Source organism: Hyalella azteca, unplaced genomic scaffold, assembly GCF_000764305.2.
Source record: "Hyalella azteca isolate HAZT.00-mixed unplaced genomic scaffold, Hazt_2.0.2 contig8774, whole genome shotgun sequence".
Taxonomy (NCBI): Eukaryota; Metazoa; Arthropoda; class Malacostraca; order Amphipoda; family Hyalellidae; genus Hyalella; species Hyalella azteca.
Window position 1 is genome coordinate 240,493 of NW_025938859.1, and position 13,135 is coordinate 253,627.

General features: G+C 39.7%; 1 protein-coding gene across 1 annotated transcript in view; it reads left to right on the forward strand.

The window, feature by feature from the left end:
* LOC108676662 (SH2 domain-containing protein 3C-like) overlaps positions 1–12,895 on the forward strand; it is a 74,215-nt gene extending 61,320 nt beyond the window's left edge. The window contains exons 5-16 of the mRNA XM_047881759.1: positions 1,520–1,586; positions 2,790–2,936; positions 3,145–3,245; positions 4,276–4,366; positions 4,526–4,680; positions 4,952–5,071; positions 5,276–5,412; positions 6,009–6,462; positions 6,875–7,087; positions 10,305–10,497; positions 10,722–10,928; positions 11,326–12,895. Of these exons, the coding sequence (XP_047737715.1) occupies positions 1,520–1,586; positions 2,790–2,936; positions 3,145–3,245; positions 4,276–4,366; positions 4,526–4,680; positions 4,952–5,071; positions 5,276–5,412; positions 6,009–6,462; positions 6,875–7,087; positions 10,305–10,497; positions 10,722–10,928; positions 11,326–11,637 (2,197 nt within the window). The 3' untranslated portion in view covers positions 11,638–12,895. The remainder of the gene's footprint in view (positions 1–1,519; positions 1,587–2,789; positions 2,937–3,144; positions 3,246–4,275; positions 4,367–4,525; positions 4,681–4,951; positions 5,072–5,275; positions 5,413–6,008; positions 6,463–6,874; positions 7,088–10,304; positions 10,498–10,721; positions 10,929–11,325) is intronic.
* Positions 12,896–13,135: the final 240 nt, after the last annotated feature.

A 13,135-nucleotide genomic window follows, 5' to 3' on the forward strand; every position in this document is an offset into this window, starting at 1 on the left:
TTATTCATAAATTTCTTCGGTGGAAGCTAAAAATACCTCTTTTGGTGAAGTTGTGTGACAATTTTGTCTCATCGTTTTCACTTCTTAAATCATTAGAAGAGTTGGGGATACGAAATGCTTGACTATTTTAACACTAATACATATCATTTATACTTCAGCTTTATTCAATAAGATGAACTGATCTAAAAACCCTTTCAAATTCTCTCTTTATGCCCTCAAATTTATTTAGATCTAATATTGAAAGTTTATGTGCCTCATTCCCTTTAAACCCCCATTTTATTGCGTACGGTATGCGAACACATGAAAATATGCATGCATAAGCATAGACATGAAATGAAAAAAATTCGTCTCGGTAAAATTTTGTTCGCGATTTACTGCCCTTAACTTGTTGAATTATAGCACTCCCCATGATAATAAATGGTGAGTAATATGATTAAACACCGCCAGGGTTGTGCGGTGTGCATATAAACCCGTCCGCTACTCCCACTCAGTGCCGCCTCGGCTCGAGTTGCTGAGCACATGGCTGGTTAGATGAGTGGCAGCTGCTCGGGCATTTGCTTCTATATGAACTGCTTTGAACAAGACAAATCTTAAAAAAACATTTATACGCTATTTATCACTCTAGATAGCTGTAAGAACTAAATTATTCACAAAAAATCATAACACTAACTTATTTATAAAATCAGTTTCAAAAACCATATAAACTAAACTTTTCCTTTTTTATTTCTAATCCACAAATGACTTCTAGTCGCTGAAACATACCATAACCTCATGAACTGGTTTTATTTCTCTGTAATGTTGAATCTGTTATAAATCAAAAGAACAATCAATATTACTATATTGGGTCACCAATTGGCAAGAAGTAATGAATCATTTCCGCATAACAATTTTTATCTCGTACCTAAAAGCTTTTTTCATTAATGTTGGTTACAGTTAGAATGTTTTTTCTCCATTTTTTCCTCAGTGACTCATCATTGCAGACTGCAGAGCGGCCGAGACATTGTTAGCTCGCAAATGAAGTCAGCAGATGCCTTCTTTGTATCGTCGTAGCTGTCGTGGCATCGACTTACTTGCCGGACGTTCAGTTTTATTTGTATATTTTTATCTTCATCTTGCATCTATCGTTGAGCTGACGCAGCAAACGACTGGTTTTTTGCTCGCCTTTTACCTCTGAAATTCCGGTATTCGATCAGACTTTAAGACTTTTCAATTGGCATGCCTATCATGATTGTTTCCATTGAAATCATTTATTTCATCTTGCGTTCTTTTATTCGAAGTGATTGCCTAATCGTGGTCAACTCCTGCTATAGGGTCGTCGCTTGTTATCGATAGCCTTCTTCAGCATGTGTGTATTTTTGATGGATTCTTTTTTCTTTCATTCCGTTTTAATTATAGATAACTTGTATAGCACTTTACTAAAAGAACAGTGATCGTTTCTACTCGTGTTATTCGTTACAAAACATATTGGTTGTTCAGAATAAATACATTTGCTTTCATCCCATCTCTTTTTTGCCAACAGAAACCAGCGTCAGAATCACCGCAAGAGATCTGCTGGTGTGCTCAGTCCTGCAGCTATTGCCAAAATGGTGAGTTTTCAGTACCGAATTGTTGGTGAATTTTAACTTGATCGAGAACAGCAATATAGTCTGAAATAATCCGCATAATACTTCTAAAGCATTTAAATTTTTTAATCCAATCACTAAGACTTCACATATATTTGCTGACCATTTAATATTTCAGCTACTGACCTCTTTTGTCACGACGATATCATTGTATCTATATTAACATAGTATCTATTTTAACCTCGTTTCTATTTTAACCTCGTATCTATTTTAACCTCGTATCTATTTTAACATTGTATCTAATTTAACATTTTACCTAACAGTACTTTGTGCTGAGGTTCTATTATCACAATTTTGTGCTGCATTCTTGCATGAGTGTGCTTGACTTAGTCATGCAGTGACTTATCTATTATATGATAATTTATACGCATGATACATTTACTGTTGAAAACTTCGTCAATATATTGAAGCTAGTTTTTCATTTCCATTTAACCCGACAAGTTTTTTTAAAAGGTATCTTTTTATTTATTCATTTATTATTCTCTATTTTTTTTTTCAATTAAACCACTCACTGGCTTTAATTCACACACCATCGCTCTTCATCACCTATCAAGACTAAAACACCACCCACCTCCACAATCACCACAATCACCCCTCCCACCTTCAACACACTCCCCCCTCCCCCAGCAGCATTGTTTAATCTCGTCTCAAGGACGTGACTCTAACCAAGGATCTACAGATATATTCGCTTACTCAATTTTGTTTTAACCAGCAGAACAGAAGATCAACAGACCGCGACGCTGTATTGTTTGAGCTCTGATGTGTCTGCTCTAATTCAAACTTGAATTGTTACACAGCTACCTCCTGTAAAAAAATTTTAGTACCGTAGAAGTTTGTTTCATCGTTGATGACATAACGTTGATACATAAATTTTTTTAATGGTTTTCTAAACAATCCGCACATTTTAGCACAAAAAGTAACTAATGGAATACTAATCCTTTTTGAAATTCTCAGTCCTCTCGCAAAAATATTGCACCATCACATTTGCCCAAAACATCGATCTATAATTTCCTTCTTTTTTTCTTATTTTCCAATTAAACACAATCAAATTGCATAAAATACTCGAAATTTCACATTCCTAAATTGTTTTTCTCTAATATTTCACTAGTTATTCTATTTTATTCATTTTCTCCAGTATTCTCTTCTCAAACTCTATTATTTTACTAGAGCTTCAATTGTGACTCCGGGCTGTCACTGGACGCTACCTCGGACGAGCTGAGTCACCTGCTGGAGTGGGAGCTGAGCCTTGACTCGACAGACCTGAGGTCCCACGCCTGGTATCACGGCAACATACCTCGCGCCCGCGCTGAGGAGGTTATAAATAATTAAAGAGGTATCATAAGCTACAGGTTTACTCGAGAAACAGTTTAGTCATTGTGTGTGAAATTCTATTTCACTTCGAAATAAGATCGGGGGGAACTCGTAGTTATGTGCGCCAGCTAAGGAATCATTGTTCGATCATGGACACCGTTATTACGCGGCACAATGCGGTTCATATTTGTAATTTTATTGCACATTTGAGGTGCAGAAGGCGAGCCTTCATCATTGGTGGAATTTACGAACACAAGTTCGATACGAGGAAGATCTGTTAATGAATGACTGGTTTGTACCACCGAGAGCTCGGTTCGAGGCATGGCATAAAGAAGACGGATCGTTAACTTCCGAGTAAAATAATGATTTCCTAATGCTTATTCAAGTTATAACTTAGGCCGTTTTTCATTGTGAAGTGAGAGGGACATTCTGTCTAGTAAATTGTTAGCTCGTTCGTGTTCTTGTAGCTTTTGCAATTTTGTTTTGCGCTAAACATTGCATGACGGGTGTTTTATTCGGAAGTTGCAGAAACGCCGATGCCTTTACTAAACAAATACTATGCAGTTTTCTCTTGCACTGTTTAGCGAACGTGATGTAATAGAAGATAACCTGAATCAGATTAGCAAACCCAACTGATTCAACACGAAGTAATGATTTCTAATCAGGCGAGTTACGTGTCGTTAGTTTTGTTCATTACTTGCTAAACTTGCTGTATCAGCGACACCTCCACGATTGGCGTTTCGAAGTTAAAATGAGCTTGAAAACTGAAAAGTTGAGCTTTGTGATGGGAACGGTGACGCTGTGATCTGTAGTATGTAAAAAAATTTAATTTCTTTGTGGAGTTGACAGCAAAAAAATTCACTCTTTCGGAAAATGGTATCGTCTAAATCATTATATTGTTCTGAGTAATCTTTTACAATTTATTTTGTTCGTGTCGGTTTGATCACATTGCCTTCATTTTTTTCATTTGTTGCGTAACTCTCGAGGAATCGCTGATCGATGAATGTGAGAAAACAGCACAAAACGATTACTAAAGCTCGCCGTCCTGCATTCGCAGAATGAAACAGCACACATGTTTAACTTTTTTAACGTATTAAACATGCATTCCAATGTTATGAATGTAGCAAATAATGCAGCTATGAAGTTTGACTTGATATTTAACCTCAATTATATTATTATTCATGCTAGAAAATTCCATCAATCTGGATGTTTTCCTGTTATGTTGAGGAAGTTAAAATCTTAAAAAATAATTTTTAAGAAATGACCAATTTGAATGGAAATGGAAATAAAATTGATTATTCAAAGTCACGTATGTACTTAAATATCAAGATTATTTACGCAGATTTTTCAACAGGGACTGCACTACACAGCCTGGCAATTATGTGTTGTCGTGCCTTTGGGACTCGAAAGTCCTGCACTTCGTAATCCAGATGGTCAGTACCCGAGTTTACGCTTAATCGGTAGGTAAAGAACTCAATTTTTCAAATGCAAAAAATCAATTTACATTGACTTTTGTTAACTATCGAGATTGCTTTGCTTGTATTGAATAGTCTTGTTTTTTATTATATATAATGCCATGTAATTTATTACAGACAATAGTGCAGCCTGACACCGTGTATGAACGCATTCAGTACGAGTTGGAGGACGAAGGCTACGACACGATCCCTGACCTCATCTGCGCCTACGTCGGCAACAAGAAAATCGTCACACAGGCGACGGGAGCAAAGATTTTAGCTCCTGTTAACAGGTCGGTCTAAATCGAGCTCGATAATCTAGTGTTTGTCTTTAAGTTCTGGATACATTATTCCACCTCGTCTGTAAAAAAAATTTCGTAACGTGAAATCATCCGGTTTAAATTTTTAGGTTTACTTATAGAACATGTCTATTAAAATTTCAAACAAGTGTCAGGTTACAATAAATTATGACCTGAGTAAATATTTGAGGGGAATGCTTTGAAGCACTTTGTCTGTTTATAATTATCGTATTCGCTATTAATTTCGCTATTTTTTTATTTTCAGATGTAAACCTCTAACTTATTACGAGTCTTTGTACAAGAAGGAGCCCTTATTGGCGGCTGAATGCTCAACGATCGATGGAAGCCGTTCAAGCTTACCGCCTTCAAAACCGGCGATTCATAGGTATAAGTTTTCGCTTGACTATGTTTCAGGATTTGTTTTTTCCTAACGAGTCTTAACACAAATCATGTCATACATTTTTGGCAAATAGCACAAATCATGTCATAAGTCTTGCATTGGCATAAATCAAAGCCCATAACCCATCGGATAAAACTTTTTGCTTTAGAACATCTTTTATTTTTGATTCGTTGGTAGTAATTTTTATAGTGTCTCCAGAACGTACGACAACCGCCAGACACCTGCGTTGCCGGCAGCGTCCGACGGCGTGAGCTGCAGCATCGTACGATCCTCGCTAGGCGACACACATTGCCAGAGAAGGGCGTCACAGGAGGGTGTTTTGTCAGGTGAACATAATTGATAATGATAACAATTGCTTACCCCTTATGTCATTGCCTATGAAAAAACAGAAAACTCAGAGTAAACCAGCATTTTGAATTGATGTTTACGGTATCTGCAGCCTCTGTGTCAACACCGTTTTCATAAAAATCGGCAAAAATTCAATATTGTTAATTTGGCCCCTCATGCTCACATTCACTGATTTGAGCCACCAACTTGTTTTCATCATGTGATGCAATTGCTGGTGACCGAGTTTCTAAATACATTTACATTTGACATTTCTCTGAATCCCTAAACAGCGAGTAAAAGCGTAAACATTATTTAAGGTACAAAATTACTGATATTGAGTTAGTTCAACCAACCTAGTTAAATTAATTCATATCGAAATACTTATGAGTGACGGCAGATAGTGAAATAACCCCAAGTTAGATCTTTGACGGAGCCCCATTTCGATTAGAATTGGTATACGGTTGGAAATTTGCTACTCACTTGAAAAAAAAAAATTAATTATGACGAATTTTTAAATAATTATTTTAAGCAAGTGATTTGATAAGTCAATAATAATTTTGGCTCATATTGATATGAAAAATATTCATATTATCAGATGAAAGAAGCAACAGCAGCGACGGCATCATCGGCCAGCGGCAAAAGAAAGACTTGGCAGCATCTACGCAATCCTTGCCACGCAGGATACACGCTGGAAAGACAGAGCTCTCCTTACCTCCTTCTTCTTCACTTACACCTGCCGAATCCGGAACTGAAATACACAACGCCCCACCCAAGCCCTCTAGAATTCCTTCATTCAAAGTTAAGGCCAGGAAGCCTCCTATTCACGTCTCAGATCGCGTCTACGCTGAGATCGACGAGAAAGAAGAAGGTTCCGAGAACGCAGGGGCTTCCAAGCAATCAGAAGGACATCATGGCTCACCTGGAAATGCTTTGAATTCTGAACAAAATCCTAGATTTTCTAGATTGTCTGAAGTGTATAATCCCTCTGGATCTGATTCTGGCAATGGATCTGGTGACTCAATACAAACGACCGTCAGTGATGCGAGGAAGTAAGTATGAACGTCACTGCGGTCGTGTTGTTATCTCGTTTACTGTCCTTTTATTATGAAAAATGATGAGTGCATAAATAAAGAAAGCTATTGTATTGATGTTTTCAGCTATGTTTAGAACTTAAGGAGAATGGAGAAGAATCAATCGGCTTGAGAAATTTAATGTGGATTAGATATTTACCTGCTTCCAGGTACATATATAAAATCTATTCAGTAAAGGGGGCCTAGTTTTTATCTATCTTCATATTACCTTTTTTTTTAACTCAGCTCTGTAGCTTCTACATCCTAGCCTAAATATTTTACGAATATGCATACACGAAATAACTTCTTGCTGTATTGCACGTACTATTTGCTTAATCGGCGAGCGGATTGTCTCGGAGCTGAAGGAAATCTTAACTTGATATCTTTACAGCCGCGACAGCCAAAGCTCCCTGGTGTTGGACGGCGGTATCGCACCCATAGAAGACGACTCGCTGGCCGAGGACACGCCTCTCTTCAGCGTGCCGGAGATGAACCCGCCCTCCTTCTACAACTTGGAAAAATTTAGTACATTTCTGCTGCCCCATGGAGAGAACCCACCCCTCGATGCCACCGCCCTCAACGGCATTAAGAATACTATTATGGAGTCATTTATTTCAAAATTCAATTTTTTCACACTTGAATAATGTTAAATTAAAAATTAAAATAAATTTCCGGAAAAAATACCTAAAACTTGAAAAAAATTCCCCCAATCGACGTATGGTTAAGACAAACCCCTATATACAATGAGCAAAGTATAATTTTTCCCTCATTTTCAAGGTTGCGAACATAACGTAAATGAATTAATAATACTTAAAATTAATCAAATACTTAGTGAATGTACTTGCAATTAATTTTTTTGCATGTGAAGAAAACGCAACAGAGCAAAATGTGAAATTTGAATGATTAACAATAATTCGGTGGAATAAGATTTTTAAATGGACTGATAAGATAAGCTGTTCTAAATGAGCCCGAGGAATATAGAATTCTCTCTCAATGGCACTGATTCAGAACTTTTCACAAGCCCGCTAGAATACGAACTTCTGGCGCTGTCTACTAAGAACTACTCGATAGGCGGTAGCATGAAAATTTCTCAATGGGCGGTAGAACAAAAATTTCTCAATGGGCGGTAGAACAAAAATTTCTCAATGGGCGGTAGAATACAAATTTCTCAATGGGCGGTAGAATAAAAGTGGCCAGTTCAACTGCACTGGATTGAATTCCGTTGCAGTTGAACTGGAGGACGCAGACGTGGGAGGGGCCAGCAAGGGGGGAGGCCGGGAGAGCGGGGAGGAGGGTGGTCTGGCGGGTATTGGGTCAGACCGTTTGCACGTAGGGCAGGTCCAGTCTGCGGAATATAGGTGGATGGAGCGAAGGCCGGAGCACCGCTTGTGGCACCAGGCGTTACACGTGGAGCACCAGAACGAGTAACATCGCTTTGTAACCGGGAGGGAGCAGACTGAGCAGGGGTCGTCGGCGGGGCAAGGGTTGGGATGGATACCCTGGGTCAGGAGGAGAAGGACGAAAAGGAAGAGAAGGTGAGAGGAGAGAAGGGCATAGTCTGCCTCAGGAAAGATAGGCGGCCAAAGAAGTGGGTAGGGGGAAGGGCCCCGACCCTCGGTCGAAAAAATGAAGAAAGGAGCCTCCGTCCGGTAGCGATCCGGGCGGGGGGGCCTCTGCCGTTTGGCCTGGCCTGCGAGCATGCCGGGCATCCGGACGACGCGCAGGCCAGGGTACCCCCACGACGTAGACGCGGCAAGTCTGACCGTAGATCTGTTACGTAGTGGGGGTATTTTGCACAGTCTCCCCCTTCTCTCGTTATGATATGTCTTCAGGATGATTATGATATGTATAATCATGAAAGTCTCGCTCTCAAAGTTTGGTGCCAATCCGGTTATCATATTCCAGATGTACAGATCCTCTCCCGTCTCCCCTGCAGTGAGTATAGACGCAGGCGAAGTGAAGGTTGTTGGACCCCTTTCAGTTGCCGCATTGCGCCGAGTGAGAACGGGGTCCAGAGCTGGCAACAGTACCTATTCAAGGAAAAGGTATTACAAGGGTTCTAAAAAATGTGATCATCGGTTTCACTTCCCTTGGAGTGAACGTCCACCAGATCAACCCCATCTGTCGTCTACCTCTTGCGGTTATTGCCGCTATGTGATCATCTAACTTGACCTGAGGTATCACCAACATTCCTTGATCGCGAGCGAGTCTCTTCTTTTCGATTGTAGAATTGTCATATTTCAGGTAGCTGCGTGCTCCATACCAGCTTTTCCGCTACCTCTGTATCTCGGAACCTCAAATTTGGTTCCGTTGAACTGCCGCGAATGACGATAAAGAGGCGTGATTCTATGTCAGCGATGTGAATGAGGAAGAGGATTGAGCAGATTATCGTTCCCTGTGGTACTCTACTCTTCACCCTAGCCTCGCTCGATCTCGAGCTTGCAAGAACGACAGTTTGTAGTCTTACCGTTAGGAAGCTGTGGATCAATGCAAGCAAATCACATCCGACCCCAGTAGTCTAAAAGGGAGCGTCTGGGTGGTGAAAAAAACTTTTTATTTCCGGACGGATCAATTTGAAACTTGGTACGCCTATGCAAAACAGAATTCCAAGACTTTTTTGTTCGTGTCAATTTTTCGAAAAAAAATGAAAGTAAACGTAAAATTCTTACAAAACGGCAAAAAAGGGGGTACTATAGAAATCTATCTCCTCCTAGAGTTGAAAAAGTCAACTTCCGTCATGTACTGCACCAACCTACTGGCAACAACCTTCTCATATAATTTGATTATGTGTGATGTTAATATAACCGGCCTGTAATTTGGGGGTTTGTCTCTCGCACCTCCTTTGTACATACCCCATTTGGCTCGGGAGGAATGAGCTGATGATTCTTGGATACTCCTATCTAGATCCGGTGTCTATGTTCATCAGCACTCGCCCCCTCTCTAAGTTCGTTCTCCCGTCTCAAGTATCGGGGTTTGCTCAATACTTTTTCAAACTGCTCTTCTAGCAGTTCGCACATGCCCTGGTCGTCTCCAATAAGGACATCGTTATTTTTCAGTGGCTCCACTGATGCTCTGATTTGGCCTTTGACTGGGCATATATATAGAAATGTTTGGGATTATCTCGAATGGCAGACACCGCTTGCCCCTCCGCAACTTGTTGCTCAGCCTCGTGTGAGTCCTGCAACTGTCGTTCAGTGTCCTCAATTTCCTCCCAAGATGTTCCAGCCTCCGCCTCTCCATATTCCTGGAGGCGGCTGTTATCTGGTTGTTCAAGTTCGCTCGTTTTCCCATGAGGATCCGTCTGTCCCTTGGAATTGTGAGCCGTTTGAAGGTCGTTCTTCCCGGCGTGTGACGCACGCATACCTTACCTGCAGTAATACTTCGCACAGTTTGTTGTACTACATGTTTGTATACTACATTGCTTCGGACTTCAACTCTAGGATCTCAGATCTCCAGTCGCTTTCTAGTAGTTCGTTCCCTATGAACTCCCAGTCTATTCTTCGATGTTTGTACCTTAGAAGACAGAAAAAAGACTGGATTAATTATTCACACACAATTGTTATAATCTTATTAGTCAATAAATATGATTTAGTGTGATTTTCTTGAATAAATTGACGAAATTCTAAGCTAAATGACTTTCGTTCTAAAGCTAATTATTAAGTAAAGATCCCCTATCCAGTTTAATTTTTCATATTTATTCACCGAATTTCAGCGCACGCATTTTGCAGGTTGTTTGAAACAGTTTTACTCTCCTCTCATTCCTTCCTCCCGTAAATATCGCATTAGTTTTAATAAATGAAACTTTAGGTTCACTGACCGTATTACACAAGAAAATGTTGTCGCAGGACGGAGTGCATGAGACTCCTGGTAGCCGTGACCGTCCTGAAAGAGGAGGACATCCGCGTGCGGGCTGAGCTCATCCATCGCTGGATACAAATCGCCATCGACACCAAAACCGCCACCGGCAACCTTTATGGCTTCAATAACATCATGCTGGGTCTCTGTAACCCACAGGTGAGTGATGTGTCGTCTTATTGTAGCATCAATAACATCATTATGGGTCTCTGTAACCCTCACTCAGTTGGGCGTTTTCTTCTAGCCTCGGAAACGTCATGCTGTGTGCTATTAAACTATTACCTTGATTCATAATCCCCTGAAAATTCAATAGTTCTTCGATAATATCTCCTAATGGTCAAGTTTATTCGCTTCTTGAAATTAATTTTTGTTTGTGTTTACAGATCCAGAGACTGACCGCCACGTGGCACATGGTGCGGCAGAAATTTACTGACTCGGCATTCAGTTTTGAGTCGAAGCTCCGGTCGACGTTGAAGGCGATGAACGAGTGCAACAACCCTCAGGCCCCTAACACGATCATCCCACACATCCTTCCTTTTATTCTGCTCTGCGAACGCGACCTCGAAGACATTTACTCGCTCAGGAGGAAGGTTAGCAACTCCATTACATTGGTTCAAGTCTCGGATAACATAAATATAGACTTTATTAGTGAAAATTTATATGTGGATGTTGGGTTTTGTCTCATTGGAAGTATATAAAAAGCCGCGTGAATTTTTCCTTGGGCATAAGAACGGCTCTGTTGTTATACTACTAGATGAGTATGGCTGTAACTGCAAGTATAGTTGATAACGTCGTAGCGTAAAGTTTCTTGCCGCTCATAAATAAATTAGCAATGAAAATCTGTTGCACATACATCTAATCCAAATTTTTACCACGAATTTTCGTGCGAAGAGGGTTGATATTGACAGTTGATTTCCTAAGGACACTGCCGTTAAAATTGGTGGCAGTGCTCCCAGTGCAGACTTTGATGTTGCCGCATTACCACAGGACGAGTCTCTGGTGCAGTGGGAGAGCGCCACCTCGGACTACGGACTACAGATGATGCTGCTGCATCTTCTTGACGGCCGCAGCTTCGCTCAGAATCTTATGATGTATCGACGCAACGCAGATCTGATCCTCGAAGACCCCGAGACCTTAGAAGACCTTGTCTTGGACGTCTTCAGGACAGAGTTCCACCTGAAGTTCCTGTTCGGTAGTCGCGGGGCGCTCAGGGACGCGCAGGAGCGGCACGCAAAGTTCCAACAAATTCTAAGCGCCTTGTCCAGCCACTGTGAGTCGGCGATCGAGTCTTCGGTGTGAACTTTAGTATTGCTACTTAGGAAAGTCGTTCAAATATGAAGTGAAATTCATTCTATTCAAAGCCTAAATTAATGGCATGATTTTATGGTATTATTCTCGTGAAAAACAGTCAAATTTAGGCTGAACGTAACACCAGAAGTTATTTTCATTTTTGCCATATTTTGTTCCTCTCTTGCATTCTCAAACCGTAATGCAGTTCTATTACGAGGCCTGCACTGAGATTCTGATAAGTTACCAGTACCATGCAGTAGTGATGGTGTTTTAGCATGCATGGCTTACGGAAGGTTTTTAATCTCGTCTTGTACGCATGCAACAGGTAACCAAAGAGTTCCATAAATATTTGTGCTGGAGAATATTCCTTCATCGATACGTAATCTGAAGAGTGTTATGTAGTTAATGTGTTTACATCACTGCCAATATATCCCCACGAGACGAATATGGAATCACAGCCAGAGGTCAAGTCACAATTTCCAACAACTTGTTGTAGAAGTCCCATTTTACAGAGTTATGTTCCGGAACTTGTTGCTCAATAAATGAGTTAAGAAGAATGACGCAAGATTTTAATATCGAAAACGTTTCACCGAACTTAAGGCTTAATGCAAATCACCATAAGTCAATTTGTATGTGTTATTTTTTTCATATTAATAATATGAGTGCAATATTCGTCGATGAATTCTAAGTGAATCAATCAAATGCTACCTCAGGTTATGCACGCTGTACTTCTGCTCTTGCTATGACTTTCATAATAATTTGTTTTTGTTCTGTAAATCAAAAAGTAATGGTTATTGATTAGATCAAGTCACATAATTGAACGAATTTACTAATTTTGAGTGGATATTGTTTTTGAAGCGTCCTTTTTTACACGTTGGAGGACGTTGAGATCGATTTTTAGTTTTAATGTTCAGCATTTATCCAGAAAAAATGACTTGTGCCAAAGATATGTACATTTCCGCCGCACAAAAGTTGCTTCAGCCTTTAGTTTTTACTTTATTTTTTTTCGAAATTTACGTTGAATATGAGCTCGCAAATTATTTCGTTTTCCATATAAATGCTGTTAATACTTGATTTACTTTTTAATGGTCTTGTGACAATCTTGTTTATAATTTGTTAGAATTTTCAAATGATTTATCACTTTGGAATATTTCTTTACGTCTAGTCGATTATTGAAGCGTTTTTGTACAGATAGCGTGTACATATGTGCCCATTAGTATCATTATAATACATTTATGACTTTATGAATAAACTTATCGTATCGATATTTTGTTGTTCTAATTCTGCCTCAATGAAATTCTTAGGCAAAATTTAAAAATCAGTGGAGAAATAGCTGAACTTTTTTAAACTTCTCAACTATTTCATTACATTTAAAAATATCGCCGTACGAAAAAAAATTGAGACATAACTGCTTACCACATCGGAGTAAGTTATACAAAAAAACGCTTTACCTTATATAAGAACAAGGCTTTAAAAAACGATGTGAGAGACAAGAAACTAATATGCG